At 39.8% G+C, this 16,787-nt stretch overlaps 1 protein-coding gene across 1 annotated transcript; it reads left to right on the top strand.

Moving 5' to 3' along the window:
* The first annotated feature begins 1,018 nt into the window (after positions 1-1,018).
* Positions 1,019-2,873, top strand: rgs16 (regulator of G protein signaling 16). Its single transcript, XM_026998858.3, has 5 exons — positions 1,019-1,105; positions 1,334-1,429; positions 1,545-1,606; positions 1,911-2,077; positions 2,190-2,873. Exons 1-5 carry the CDS (start codon positions 1,050-1,052, stop codon positions 2,382-2,384), a joined length of 576 nt encoding a protein of 191 aa, XP_026854659.3. The 5' UTR covers positions 1,019-1,049; the 3' UTR covers positions 2,385-2,873.
* Positions 2,874-16,787: the final 13,914 nt, after the last annotated feature.

The raw sequence follows: 16,787 nt of genomic DNA, 5'->3' as shown, positions 1-16,787 counted from the left end.
GTGACTTTAATGTGCCAGTATGATTCTCATTATCTAGGTCATATTGTCTCTTGGAGTGAAAAGCAGGTATCTGGAGATGGGAAACAACAAGGTAATTTTGTCCCTCTGCATGTCTCTCATTTGGGATAAATAGTTTCCAGGCAAAAAAACAACAGCAAGAGACTAACGTCACCACAGATACACAAACATCTCAAGGCTGACATCCACAGAAGCATGTTGTCCATATATAACTATAACTTCCATGACCCAGGCTCATACCCTACAAAGCGTGCCAGTCAAGGGGGCTTTTTTTGCCCAGGGACATTATCAATTATCACCCACAGGGGTGTAGGTGGAGTTCTCCAAGGGCTTTTTTCCATATTAAAGTAAATCAATTGTTTTTCATGGTGATCACATCCTGATCGAGTTAGTAGGGCTTGAGCTCCATATCCCTTTTTGAGCAGAGAAGCAGCAATACAAAATTCAGTACAAATCTCATGTTAAATATTTCACAGGAGGCTCACTTTTTAAACTGTCAGTATATAGTTTAAATGTTTAACATTAACAGTTAATGTTTTTGTGTGTATTTATTGTATATTTATTGTTTATGGATGGTAACTAAACAATGTAAATCTAATTTATTTTGGTAAATATAATGGTTTCGATTTAATAATCTTTTGCAAGAATGTTGTGGAAGTAACAATTAATGAAATCAAAAATCAAAGGACTCTTCTATACTCTATTGCAACCTCACTCTAAAGCATGTTTTCCATTCCATTTATATTATATGCATGTTTAAAATGGCACCAAAATAGTTTCAAAAAATTCCCATTTCCTCATTTCCCCAACTTAATCACTTTAAACCATAAACACACAAACATGTTATGCCCACACACATACAGACAGTACCCACCCTCAGAGAGAGGCACAGGGAGAAAGCTGTGGTGTGACTGGCTAGGAGTACACATGACGATTAGCTTCCTGCACTACATAAACTCCCTCCTGCTTGTCCATAGCCAGACTGCTACTCTCACCACAGGCAACTCCAATAAGTGGATATTTGTTTTTTCATGGGGCACACAATGTGCAGAAAACTAGCAGTGCTGCCAAATGCTTGCCTGGAAAGGTACAGATGTCATCCTCTCACAGACTTACTGCATGAGCTGGTTAATTTGTATTAAGAATATTTTGGATAATATGAAATTATATTCCATAAGTACACTTTAATGTATTTGTATTTAATGCTGTGCCTATACATGGGTGAAATTGCTTTTGGAATATATGTATTTTATTATTGTTTACTAGATGACTATGAAAATGCCTATATACAGAGAATTCTGTTTGTAAATAACAGGGCTAAAGAATTAAAAGCATGTGTAGGCAGCTTCCTGCAGAAGCAGGACTGGAGATGGCTGTGCTGTGCTTACAAACTGAGGAAGCCAAGATACAGGTGCATTCTGAATGTGACATTTAATTCAAAATGTATCTTGCATAAACCTGGGGAACAGAGATTTGTATTCTTCAGTAAAGGATTTTGTCTAATCGGATTTTATGTCCATTTGCAGACTCACATTGGAGGAATGTCTAAGGTGGAAAGAATCTTTTGAAAAGCTACTGTCTAGCCAATGTGAGTATAGTAAACAGAAAATAAACCTTACCTACAGTAATAGATGCCCTAATTGCAATACCACACATTAGCATAAGGAAAGCTGTGCCTATTTAAGGACCTTGAAGTACTGTTCTTTAATAACCTTTCTGACTTTTCTTTTGTAAACTATGCTAAAATGGGACAGTTAGGATGTCCATCGAGATGTGGGTGAAAACGGGGTTGCATTGCATGGGTGTTGGTGTACTACTCTGCCTGACCGGTGTGGGATGTTATACATTGATGCAACACATTATACAAGAAAGTTTATTTTCTCTTCCACTAGATGGACTATATGCTTTTAGAGCTTTTCTAATGTCTGAATTCAGTGAGGAGAACATTGCCTTTTACCTGGCCTGCGAGGACTACAGAAACACAAAGTGCATAGCCAAGCTTTCAGCCAAAGCCCAGAGGATTTACAATGAGTTTATTGGAAGAGAAGCACCAAGAGAGGTGAAAAGCATTCATATTTCATGATTGTATACAACACTGTAGCACGATTTCTCATAATTGGTGCTTTGATAGGCATATTGCCATATTTTATGGGACTCATCATTTCTTCCAGGTTAACATCGACCATGAGACACGAGACATTACCCAGATCAATGTGAAAAGCCCCACACCAAAATGTTTTGATTTAGCCCAGTATCGGATCTATATCCTCATGGAGAAAGACTGCTATCCTCGATTCCTCCGTTCCACCACATACCGTGATTTGCTTAGCCAGCTGACCAAAATGAGCTCCAAAGCAGGAAAATAAAAGGAGCTCACCTACTGGTATTGGAAAATAACCATAAAGGGCAAGAAATGAAGTTACCATTGGGGTATCTCTGTTGAAGAAAAGGCCCAGGTGCTGAATGGAAGGAAATTGGCACCCATACAACTGCTAACCCATGAGGGCAGGCAGATAATATTAGATAAAGACCCAACAGTAGCAGTGGGGAGTGGGAGAAGACTACTGTGTCCTTTTGATGGAATCAATAGATAGAGTAGTGTGAACTATGAAGAGGACTGTATGACACACTGGCACCAACAAAGATATGCTCCTGGGAAAATTCCATAATTTTAATATACAAACAAGATATTTAAACATTTTGTACAAGTCCGGGAATTTTGATAGAGAAATCTAAAAATTGAATGGGTATTTATTTATTGATTTATTTATTTATATATTTGCAGTAAACTAAAATATTTCTGTAAATAAAAATGTCTGTGTAAAAATATAAATAAAGATAGAAAAAAAATTTCAAATGGGACCAGTAAATTACATTTTGCATTTCTTTTTAATATGATAAGCATATTGCACACACTTATTAGATTTCTCTAATAAAATATACCAAATATACCAAATTTTGTTATATTTCATTAAATATAAAATATGCCATAAAAATCAATGAGTACAGGTGAAACATATAAACGTGATTAAGTTCAGCAAAGCCAGAACAAGCACATATGAAATGCTAAATCACACTGTGCTAGTTCTATTTTCTTTGAATCCACACAACAGAACCTGAGTAATTATACTGCTATGTGAATCACTAGCTCAACATTCTGAACTTTTCACCCTATGGTAAACAAACATGACTGAGCTGCTCGTTGTTTAATATTAAATCTTGCCACTCAGTAGCAGACAGCAGCATGCAGTCTGGGTTTACAAAGTCACCAAGGCAACATCTTGGGCCAGGTTACAAAAGAACACATGATTTCCTCAGTTCTCTTTTCTTTACTATCTCTCACACAGACATCAAAGGAAAAAGCTTTACATTAAACACTGATTGAATATCAATTCTTGCAAACAGGAAATCAATTTGATAATGCATTTCTGTCATTGAAAAGCCAATGACAAAGGTTTGTTAGTCTTTGTATTTGCTTCAACAATAAGTCACAGGTAATAAAATAAATAAAGCTGTGATTTCCATGGCTTGAATAAAAGAATATATATCGCAAAGAGAGATATCAAACTCTTATGTACCAGTCTGTATTTCTGTTTGTAAGCAGGATGGAATCAAATTTCAAGCACAACAGAATCAAATCACAAAAGTGTTTTGACTGATCCCATGATCGATTAATAAATGTAATATTAACCATACCAATCGCTCTATCTACAGCCCACATACAACAAAGATAACATGCTTAGCCATGTTGAATCAGTATTTGTGAATATTTCAATTTCATCAGCTAAGAGGGCAGCAACAGATGGTATAGTACTTGTAATATGCAGCATTCACCACCATGAAAGCATAGAGACTATGGTCTAAACAGCATGTGCATTACATGTGGGTTTCATCCTAAACTGTATCTACCAAAAGTTTAGATGTTCCAGCAGATTAGGCTATTCTGAAGTGCAGATTTTCTATTAGTGGAAACTTGATCATTAATAGAATGGCTATAAATATGAAAAGGCAGAATTTATGAGCCAACAGTTATGCATATTATGTCATGTAAACCTCTAGGTACAAGAATATGTCAAATACATCAGAGATTTTCTACATTTAGACTTCTGTTTTCAAAAGAAATTATTAACATTGTGAAATAGTAATTACTGGGTTTGTTACACCTTGTATTCAAACAGAACCTGTCCAGAGATTCCATGTCAACTAACTGCACTTCTGAATTCTGTTTACTTTGGTCAATGCTAATCTAAACTAGGACAAAAAACATCCTGTAATTAAACCTAAAAGTTAAAGATGACTACTGACAAGATATCTACAGGATCAACTGTCTCAGTAACTATTACTGAAAGGGTGGAAAATGGTTTGTAGACTATTATAATTTGTGAAGATTGCATCTGACAAATACAGAACAACATCGCCTCCATGTGGTTTACCAGCAATATAGCATCCGAGGGCTGAGTTTGCTTTTGTTTGAATTTATAGTTTATACTCCCTATAAAAGCAAAACAATTTATACAGTTGACTGGGATATAAGGCTATGATGCTTTGGGAGAGTGGCTGATTTAGGTTTATATTGCTAAACTCTCCTATCAATTATTGAGTCTGAATTGTCTCTGAAAGAAAATTGGCATTGAGACTAATTGTGAGGCAGTTGGTAGGTCTATACTGTAAAGTTAGATAATCAACTGTATGTAAGGAATAACATATGTCCTAGTATATTATCTTCCAACAACAAATAACGAACACATTTACCTTCTGTTTCTTGTATTGTATCTACAGTACTAAACCTGGTTTGACCTACCCTAATCTTTCACAGTGAAAAGAATCCCCTAGTCTGCTAAACCTTCAGTCTCTAATGACATAAGTCACATTAACTCATTTAGAGAGCACTTAAGATGACAGATTCAAGGGGAGGGATGGAGATTCATGTGAGTGAAGTGGATGAGTCTGAATGAGTGTACTCTCAGTGTGCGATACTTCTCGTTCAACCCGGAATTATTCTGTACTGATTAGAGTGCAGTCAACATTAATTCATAAATGTTTACATTTTGAATTTAATTCATCACAGTTTAATCTTTTGTGGTATTCAAGCAAATTAATGCATAGCATTTAGAACTGAATTTCAGTCAGGATTTTGTCATAAACAAGCATAGCACTAATGAAGGTAGTAAATGATCTGTTACCTCCCTATGCAAGGGCTGTGTACCCTTGTGGTGCTTGAATACCATGTCATATTTGAACACATAGACCAGAGTAATTTACATGATAGGACAGAAAATCTCATTGGGGTCAGGGGAAAGGCACTCCTCTTGATCTGATTTCAACAAACTGCTAGTAAATGGTAATTAAAATTCTATTAATAAAACACATTTTAAATAACAATTGTTGAACAAAGTGATGTAGATCGTTTAAATTGCTTTGACATAAATTAACATTTTAATGGCATATTAGTGGGCTGGAGGAGTGGGCAAAAATAATGTCAGACTTGTTTTGAATTAGTTGTGGCCATCCAGGTTTTAATATCTCCTATTATACTTCAGATCATTAGGCTGTAGAGGGAGACAGTTGAGTATCCTCAGCACAGCAATGGAAAGAGATATATTTCTGAATCTTATTACCAAGTGGAAGCAATGAGAGGAGAACAGGTTGTAACACAGATCTTTAAGGGACTTCTCAATGGTGGAAATACAGAAAAATAAAATGACAACATTAATTGTGAAGACCTTATAATACAGACAGGACTTGATCCAGTTCAGTACTGCCCCCTGTAGACCAACCATGTGCTCATGCGATTCAAGGGGAAAGTGAGTTTCAGCAAACTTACAAGACATTTTGACATCTGGGATAAGGACAGCCCAGTTACCAGAAGCAATATTAACCTTTAATAGAGCAGACTCTGTGCTTTAAAAAAAAAAAAAAAAAAAAAAATATATATATATATATATATATATATATATATATATATATATATATATATATATATATATATATATATTTATATATATATATATTTATTTGTTTATTTATTTATTTATATTATTATTTTTTTAAAGAGTTGGAGACTCTGCTTTACTGCAGAGAAGAAGTGGTTTCTGATTTTCTCAATTTCCCCTATAGTGAATTTTTTTTTTTAATCCACAGATGTGTTAAAAACAATGGATTTGGATCCCAATCTCAGCAGATAGATTTTGAAGATTGACTCCATTTAGACAGAACAAACATGGCATTTAAACTTTTTTCCCCGTAAACAAAGAAACCTCTTAACATACTGCATCTATTTTCACTTTATATTACGCCACTGGTTGCAATCAGCAATAAGCAGGTATTAGCTTCTCCTATGCTGATGGCACTCAGCAGTATGCATCAGCCAAGTTAGCTTACAGACTTAATAAAAAACACACTTAACTAGATGTTAAATCATTTAGGTTAATTCATAATTGTTTTATTCTTTGTCCAATGGTTGCTAGTATTATTCTGTACAAATATATTGTTATACGGTATATTAACGGATCAATATGTAATATTGACACCAAGCGTTTAAAATGGACACTGCAGTCCAAATTCATATTATCGGATAGTTGTCTGCCCCAGTCCCGTCCCCAGACTTAAAAAGCTCAGGCACAATGCTAGGTTGAGGACACTGAACCTACACGAATGACCGCATAATTAAACTTTCACAATGGCAAGCGACGAGTCCTACAGCTAATGTATGTTTGCTCATTTAAAAAAGATTAAATAATTTATTTCGAAGTAGCAGCCTACTGCTCTTCCTTGCTGCAGCCTAGTGCAGATCTGTTAGCTCTTAAGTGCCCTCATTGGTGTTAAGCGAAGCCATTATCAACCTATTGGCAGAAAATTGTACATTGTTTCAATGAGACAGCTATCTAGTAACGCTACCCAAATTTGACCACGTCCATTGATTCACAATGGACAGCTGATTCACAAATTTAATAGATGGGTAACGTGAACTAGCTGGCTAACCTAAGTGGTTACAGTAAAACAGCTAACGCTAAATTAGCTAACGTTAGTATATAAAGACGCACATGCGTAACGATATTCGACATATTTGTTAAACACATTCGTGAACTGAGTCAATTTAGAGTCAAAGTTTCTGAGGTATATTTCTGTCACGCTGGTTGTTCCTTAGCCCGAGTTAAACAACCCTCCTCCAGGGTGAACGAGAGCAGTTAATGTTAGTCTTAGAATTTGGCGTTAGGCACCGCTAGTCGGGATCACTTCACCAGCTGTTTCTCAAATACTCGCTGCCTTGATAACCATATACCTACACATTTATAAATACAGTATATGTTGATAGCCCAGCTGCACACAGACCAGTCTGATTGTTGAAATGACTTACAACGTCTATCCCTACTAGTAGCCGTGATAAATCTTACCTGTTCAGGAGAAAATTAGCACACTCGGCATCCAATCTAATGGGCTTTAAGATGTTTCCTTTCAAACGCGTCACCAGTTTTTACCTGCGTTTTACTATGCCTATTTTTACTAGGCTTTTAGATCGGGCAGAATCTAACATTAACTCAGTTGATCCATTTCGTTTGTTTCATTCAGTGGCTGCCAATTTATTCCAAACCTGGCAACCCGAGTGTCGAAATGGTACTGGAAATGAGCACTGGGTGAGATCACAGGCCAAAACACAAACAAACGTTATGCTCCGGATTGAAAATTACAAAGGAAAACATACTGGTTGTAGCATTGTTGTTTTTCAATGTTTCCTTAATATCTGATGATGTTATCTAGTACGGTAAATAGGGTGAATTCAGGTAATGTGGGATACTTAAATCCAGTATGTTTATTTCCTGCTCTAACAAAATCTTGTCAGCAAGACTTTCTATAGGTTTAGCATGGATGTCATGTAATTGAAATCACATGACTTCATGCAACTGATGTGACAGAACGGGGTTGGGCATATACCAATCAGAAGCTCACCCCCGAGAGCTGCATGATATGCTCTGTGACAGGACTCCGCAAAGGATTAACGCGTGTCCGAAATATCGTATTTGAGTTCTGAGCGCACATGAACGCGATCACAGCGTGGTCTTTACTAGTGGGAAATGTTTTGATCTTAAGGTCCGACTTTCCGAGTTGGGGACGTGTCAGTAATAAAACGTCGTGGCGGCTGCCTGTATGGATACTGCTCTTATAGTAGACAGTTGTAGGTAAGCTTCAAGCTTATTGGCGGTAGTTTTGCATGTTAACCGTACAGATCTAGCGTGTATATATTTTGTTTACAAAAAATAAAAATGCAGACAAATAAACATGTTTGATCTCTCATTTAGTTCAGTAACATTCTGCAGTGGTTATGGATTACTACTATTAACTTGAAAGCTCGACTTGGTATGTCAAGTTGCATGGAATTGTATCATGTCGTCCATTATCCCCCCATTAAAACTACTTGAACGCATACTATGTCGTAATTGCGACCTCCGAACTAGTAATTCGGAATTTTCGAGGAGGACTTGAAGTCAGCATTAGCCTGCCAACTAGACCACAAGAGTAAGGTAATTTAAGATTTTTATAAGCCTAAAACAAGTGTCAAGTGCCCGATTACAAAGTGATATGCCCCAGGCTGTCAAATTAATCCTGATTATTTGTTTATTTGCCACAAAGAACACTAACAGGTGTGTCTCCTCTGGGTATGGTATCTACATTCTTTCTTCTTGTGTGGTTAGAGAACATCTTGGGCATTACGATATTGAAATAAATTGCAGAATTCAAAATTGCAAAAAAAAAAAAAAAAAAAAGTCCCAGATTTCCCAAATTCACCCTATATTACATATTGTTCCTTTGTTATTTTCAGTTACATAACCTTTAGCTGTGATAAAAATGTTTGATCTCTCATTCAGTGCCTTTGGGGACATTAAACTTCTGCATTGGTTATAGATTACTACTATTAACTAAAAGCCCTACTTGGTCTTTCCGTACTGCATTTGATTTAACCAACTGTCTATTATGACATACCATGCCTGCTTCAGTCACATGGAGCCAGTGCAGGGTCATAACATGATACCCAAGGTGAAGCTGCTCTTACCTTATCAACCTGTTTAGTACCTTATCACTTTTTGCATTGGCCATTTAATCTCACACTGTGCTGAATAACTTCACCTGGATGCTCCAGAGTTTTAAATAAATAGCTCACCCTGCTTTTCTAAAAGTTTCTTTCAAGAGACATCTTAAAGAGGTTTATCCTTGCTACTTTGATTTATCCTTTTATCCATGCTACATTCTCAAAAATTGATTTGAGAATGGCTAGTGTATCATGCCCATTCAAACCCCTGAAGTTATTCAGATTTGTCTTTTAAGACTGATGTAAGCAACATTTCATCTGCTTTAAATTGCCTGGCTCGGTAGTACACTGACAATTCAGAGAAATTCGTCCTTGCTTCATGACTTCAAAAATGGACTTTCAGATCACTTGTTGGCTGATATAATGATACTTTGAATACGTTTTAGTCTATGTAACCATGCAGTTGCTGGAGTTCCACTATACCTCAAAAGAGTATATTCTAAGCAGAGCTTCACAGTTTACAATTAAATTCTGTATTGCTGTTATTGCATATGCTAATCAATTGCTTAGGCCCTTTATTTGAATGGGTTTGTGCCCTTTTAGGATCCCCTTTTTGTTGCGACTAGTTAAGAGTGGCTTTTTAATTTTTACAAGACCATTTACAGCTGCTGGCAGGATATTTACCTGAAGATCCCTGAAACTGTAGAACATCATATGTAGAACACCCAGTAAGCTGGTTCTCCCTCTTCTTCCAGCAGTGGAGGTGGATCCCCTGATGGGTCTCCCTCCTCCACGATGGGACCTTTTGGTATCGGCTTCAGGGTGGATACGTGGAAAGCCCTGGATGCATGACTGTTCCCAGGCAAAGCTATATGGTATGTAACCTCATTGAGTCTTTTGGAAGTGGTGTATGGGCCCTCATACCTGGCTTGTAGCTTGCCCTTAGGATCAGCCTGACAGTCCCTTGTTGCTTCCCACACTTTGTCTCCTGGCTCATATTGAGGGTTCTCCCTGCGCTTTGTATCCGCCTTTCTCTTATAGGTTGCATTGGCAGAACGTAACCGTCTCCTCCCAGACCTGTTCACTACATCGACACCATGTTTCAACAGCAGGCTGCTCAGACATAGGGAGGGTTCCAAGGGTAGAGCGGAGGTTGATAACCTAGAGCACACTCAAATGGGGTTAAATTTGTACCAGCAAGACAGGGAGAGTTTTGTGCGTATTCCACCCAGGAGAGATATGCAGTCCACGTCTCGGGATGCTTCTTACAGTACAGGCGTAGAAACTTGCCCAGTTCCTGATTGACTCGTTCTATCTGTCCGTTAGCCTAAGGTTGTTAGACAGAAGTCAGGCTAATGGTGATTTTAAGCTTCCCAAGCAACTTGTGCCATACACGTGATGTGAACTGTGTTCCCTTGTCCTACACTATGTCCTCCGGCAGACCAAACTGCCTGAAAATGTGGAGGAAGAGCAAGGACTGCTGTCTCTAAGGCTGTTGGTAGGCTCTTCAAAGAAACTAATCTAACCTTCTATCACCAGTATAACTGTGTTACCCTCAGAAACAGGTAAGTCAGTAACGAAATCTACAGAGATGTGGGACCATGGACGTAGAGGAGTTGGCAGAGGGAGTAGCTTACCTGCTGGTGGGGTACGCGACATCTTGCTGAACGCACATTCAGCGCACGAAGCCACGTATTTAACTATGACCTTCTGCATGGTGGGCCACCATTATTGTGTGCACAATTGCACTGTGTGCGTGGATCCTGGGTGTCTAGTCCCCAATAAAGTGTGTGCCCATGTAATAAGGGCTCGGAGGTGCCTAGGCAGGACATAGAGCCGATTCGGTGGGCAGTGAGGATGGGGTGCCTCATAGCTGCCTCTATGCTATGGTCTAGATCCCAACGTACCGGGAGAGAGGGGGAGAGAACTGGCTCTTGGTCGGTTAGACTGCACCTCAGCATTGTATAGCCGAGAGAATGCGTCCTTCCTTACATTATTTTCTCCCGGTCTGTAGGTGATGTGAAAGACTAACCGGGAGAAGAATAGTGACCACCAAGCTTGCATGGAATTCTATCTCTTGGTGGTTTGGAGATATTCCAGGTTCTTATGATCAGTGATCACCGTAATGGGGTGCCGGGCCCCCTCCAGCCAGTGTCTCCATTCCTCGAGTTTCATGGCCAGGAGCTTGCGATCTCCAAATCCATATTTCATTCTGCCGGGCTCAGCTTCTTGGAGAAATTGACTATTGGCCAAAGTTGTCCATCTTTTCCCGTGTTGGGACAGCACCGTTCTGACTCTTACATCTGAGGTGTCAGCCTCGAAAAGGCTTCTCCGGGTTGGGTTGCTGCAAAACAGGCACAGTTGAGAAGGTTGTCGAGTAGATCAGGATGTCGTCGATATATGCGACAACAGATCTACCTAGACCTTATTTATGTATGATTGAAATATGGAGGGGGCTGTGGCTAAACCGAATGGTAGAACCAAATACTAATACTGCCCTGAGGACGTACTAAAGGCTGTGCTCCATTTATCGCCCTCCTTGATGCGTATGAGGTTGTATGCACTACGTAGGTCTATGTTAGTAAAACACCCAGGCTCCCCTCTGCTGTTCAAGTGCAGCCAGGACCAGGAGAAGAGGAAAGGGGTATATAACCAACAGTTCATTCAGTCCTCAGTAGTCCACACATGGCCTCAAGCCCCTGTCCTTCTTTTTAACGAAGAATACACTGGCTGAAGTGGGAGAGGTGAAGGGACGAATGTAACCCTGTGCAGAAGCCTCTGTGATGTATTGTTCCATTAACCTATCCTCCTCCTGGGAGAGAGGATAGATTTTGCAATGAGGGGGAACAGGTCCTTCCCTCATGGTAATGGCACAGTCCCATGTATGATGAGGGGGACGCTGGGTAGCTTTAACGTGGCTGAATACCTCCACAAGGTCTCAATATTCTCAAGGAACTGCTATCTCCTTGCTGGCGTCGGGAGTCTATCGATGTGGACTGGAGAGGCATAGCCCGGTTGGGAAAGCATTGCCTATTGCAGGAGGGTGCCCACTCAGGGATGCAATTCTCAGTCCACAACAGGTGAGGGTTGTGCAAACATAACCAAGGAAGACCTAGTGTGAGGGGGTGAGAAAGAGAAGAAAATAAATAAAAGGACATGTGCTCTTTGTGTTCCCCGTTTATTTTGAGGCAAACATGAGGAGTGACATGCATGATAACTCCAGAGCCCACAGGTCCCCGTCAAGTGCTTGCACATGTAAGGGAGAGGGCAGGGGTTTGGCCTTCTTCAGAAACCTCTGTCTGTCCAGCTGTCAAAGTACTCTTGATGTGGAAGTTACAAAGGCGCTCCTGCAAAAGGCGGCTGTATATGATAGCCACCTCGTTCAACATGGCCACTTCCTGCTTACAGGCTAGTTCAGCCTGCAGTTCATCCCTCAAGCCACCTATGAACATGTTAATAAGCGCCGGTTCATTCCATTGTGTTCCTGCTGCCAGCATCCAGAACTCCATTGCATAATCTGCTGATGTTTGCAGACCCTGCCTCAGACGCAGCATTGCTTGTCCACAGATTCTGCAGAATGTGTCCTTGAGTTCCTGGACAAAACCGAGTTAGTCACCAGAGCCGCTCCCCAGGCATGGGCTTTCCCTGTGAGCCTGGAGGTCACAAAGGCCACAATGGCGTTGTTGGGCAGAAAGGGCTGATAGCTAACAAACAGCCCACACTAGACCATGAACCCCTCACAGCTTTCTGATTCCCCTCCATAAACCTCGGGGAAGCGATCAGACACCTTACCCCTTCTGGCATGGGAGGAGTAGTAGGCGGAGTTGCTCGACTCTCGAGACTAGTGGCGAGATTCTCCACGCATTGCCCGAGACACCTGCTCTACCCTATTTCCTTCCTCTGCTGCTCAAGTGCCGCCATTTGAACAGAGAGCAGGTGTGCCCAGTCATGGCTGCTCGCTTCACTCCCAGTTGGTTTCACATTCTGTGACAGTGGTGGCACAGAGGGAGTGAGAGTTGAAATTGAATATAATTAATTATTTTCCATAATTCAATAGGCTGCAAGGCAGCGATCAAAAAGGAAAACTAAGTAGATGATATCAAAGTCAAAGTCGGCTTTATTGTCATTGTCATATAGTCAGCATTGTAGTCGTTCGTAGCATGTAACTCTAAGGTCTGCCAATGTGCAACGCTGACATCAGGTACCTGCGGGCTTAAATACCGAAAGCACGTGAGTTGACTTAATAGGCAGGTGATTGTGAGCACAGCAGGTGTGTGATGTGGTCTGGAGCAGGAGTGGGTGATTCCCTCCTGCTGGATGATTGGCCTACCATGACATACATTTTCTGGTTGTCCCTTCTTACACATGAAATGAAGAATAATGTTAAGCTGTTTTGTGTTTTATAATACTTTGATATAATGGGGAACTAATAAAATGGAGGAACACTTTGGTTATCTCCATTTCACTTAGAATGGGCCTTAATATAATTCTGCTAGTTCAAATAATTCTGTTGCTTTTATAATACCAAGCTTTATTAGCATATTTGTTATAAAAACTGCATTTACAGGAACTTTACATTTGTGTTGTAATCCTGCCCATATCACCATATGTCTGCAAATCAAAAATATATGTGCATCAGATGGCCACCAAAAAGCTCACACAAGCTCCTGCATTTTCTCTATGCAAACTAAGGAATCTCATGTGTAACATTTTGTTCATATAAACATGTCCCTTCTCCAACAGTCCAGCATTAAGGCCCTTTGCTGCAGAATGCCCAATCCCTACACTCCTGTCATCTTGGTAGGCTCCACCAGTGTAAACATCCCAATATACTGATTAAAACATTCTTCAGTAATAGAACGTCATGGACTTATCTATTTTTAAAATATTCATGAAGGTAATACTCACCTTTGAAATGGTATCACTCGGGTGAGAAGGGGACATATCTTAAAAGCAGATGATATTTTGAGGAATATCTGGCTGCAGTCCACATACCTTGCCATGGTCTACCCTGTGCCATGACCCGCCCTTTGACTACCCCATTAACCTTTGACTTTCATGAGAAATAAAACTGCCCTTGTCATTGTCTGGGTCCCTCCTCACTTCCATGTTCCATGGTTTCCCTGTGTTGTGTATTGTTTTCGTTCCATTCCGTAGTTTTTTTTCCGACAATCAGCAAAAATAAAACAAGGGTTTAAATATATGTGCTCACAATGAACATAACTATAGACAGGTGTGACAGGACCAATGAACACGGTAGGGGCATGGCGCTAGACACACACACATGCGGGGAGGAGGAGGTCATCACACCATGACACTCAAATTATTAAGAAACATTATTATTATTGCTAAAAATTGAAGACAGTATTAACATGATGACATGCAAGGCAAAGTATTACAATTGATGAGAAGAATGGGTACATGGAACATGGTTGAAAACAAATGCTGGAAAAGTATGTCATTAGTGTGGTGCTCAGTCATGCATCCCTGTCCTGATCTTAACTTTTGTTTCTGGTGGTGATTTTATTGGATATATACATGAACCTCTAGATGTTTAGCAACTGGACAAGGGGTGGGCTGTTGCAAAGTTGAATCTCAGGTGAAGCTCAGGTTCTTTACTCTTACCCCAATATAACCACATTGTAAACACAGTATTTTATCAAATATGTGGGACATAACAGGTTTAAAAATTGCCATCAGTATATACAGTTAGAATATTATGACCACCCCTGGTTTGCAGTAAACTGAGCCTGGGGACATCACAGATGCCACGTGACGTGGTTTTCTGCACATATAAAGAAGCGAGAACACCAGTCAGTTGTAGCAGGGTGCAAAATGATTGTAATGGGCAAAGGACATAATTTGACTTATGTCCAATAGAGAATGATAATAGGCAAAGGATAGTTGCACCTCAGAAGCAGCTAACTTTGTGGGATGTTCTAGAGCTGCCATAGTGAAGGTGTCCTGAGAATTGACTTCTCACACGTTGAGTGCCTCCAAATGGCATAAGAGTGATTTCCCATGGGCCATTGATGCCAGAGGGAAACGACGACTCCAACAAATGGTACAGAGCAATCAACGCACCACACTGGACCAATTAACCTCTATAACGAACACAGGCGCAATGAGGATAGTGTCGGGGATCACCACTGAGCGAAAATTGAAATGTCTGGGTCTGTGAAATAGACACATAGTTAAGGCTCCAATGTTAACCAAGGTTCATTGTCAAGTTCACCTCCAGTTTGCACAGAAGTACCATAATTGGACACTGGAGGATTGGAAAAATGTTGCCTTCTTGGATAAATCCAGGTTCATGCTGCATAAAGTGTACGGATGGTAGTATATATTCCACCAAACACATGAGAATCATCTCTAAGAAACAACTGTGGGCCAAATGCAGGGTGGTGGTGGCAGTATATTTGTCTGGGGAATGTTTTTCTGGCATGATCTTGGACCAGTAATACCACTGCATGAGTCTCTGAATGCCAAAGGGTACTTGGCAATCCTAGCAGATTATGTGCACTTGTACATGTTGATGCTCTTCCCCGATTTTAATGGTACCTATCAACAGGATAACGCTCCACTCTTGTGCCTACCTGGTGCACGATTGGTTTCAGGAGCACAACAATGACTTTGGTGTCCTTACCTTGCCCAGTCTCAATTCTGTAGAGTATATCTGGGAACACTTGGATTGATATATTCACCTTGCTGACCCACAACCCCACAATCTGAGGGGCCTCAGTGCTCTGCTGCAGTGCCTCCAGATACCTTGCGCCACCAAATACAGTCAACGCCATGACATCTTGGTAGTGTCATCCGAGTGGTTATTCCCACTATTAGGTAGGTGGTCATAATATTCTAATATGACTGTATATTCAGGAAAATAAATATATATCTTGTGTTAACAATGAAAGTACCCAATGTCAACATGGAAACAAATACCATGTCCATGATAAACATATGTAATAGCACTCACATCCGAAAGATCTATTGGGTGTACATATCTCCTGCTTCAAGCGAGTGAAGTAAAACACATAAAGTAGTAACACAATGCATTGTACATATTTTAAACCTTTAAAAAAAACGTGGCTACATTTGTATTCCATTACTAATCAATGATGGTCATGTGTTCAACCTATCATACCATTTCAGTCCTTTTTAACTGATGTGACTAAACCTATGACATGAAGGCTTCTATTAGCCACCAGACTTTGTTAACCAACTAGCCAACTAACTGTGACACAATATTGATCATGAAAGGACTTCAGTAAATGTGTATGAGAAGCAGTCTAACTACTGACACAGCAAAATTATATTTTAATGCAGTCATTTTCCTTTATCTAAAATATTGTCTGACCAGCTCTGTACATGCCAATCGCACAATGTGATTCAAGAGTTTATAATCATGTAATGAAAGTACTAGACAGAAAACCAAAAACCTATCATCATTGAAAAATTGTTACAAAGTATAATCCCATGCGCTGGCAAACATTATAAATGTTACAAACACATATCTCAATTTTAAGATTTATGGTTCAGCTCTCCACTTAGTTGTTAAATTGAGCTCCCAAGAGAAAGAGGTCACCAGATCTGCCTTGGGAGGCAGTTATGTAATTTCACTCAGGAAAAGCTCTTTTATTCAGACAGCTTCCTTAGTAACTTCAGCACATTCTGGAAATGCTATGCAATCATACACTCATCATACTAAAACATTTTTCAAACGTAGCTTATTGCCAAACATGAA

Source organism: Electrophorus electricus, chromosome 7, assembly GCF_041902795.1.
Source record: "Electrophorus electricus isolate QZ-2024a chromosome 7, ASM4190279v1, whole genome shotgun sequence".
Taxonomy (NCBI): domain Eukaryota; kingdom Metazoa; phylum Chordata; class Actinopteri; order Gymnotiformes; family Gymnotidae; genus Electrophorus; species Electrophorus electricus.
The sequence above is the reverse complement of the archived record's forward strand: the minus strand, read 5'-3'. Positions and strand labels throughout refer to the sequence as shown.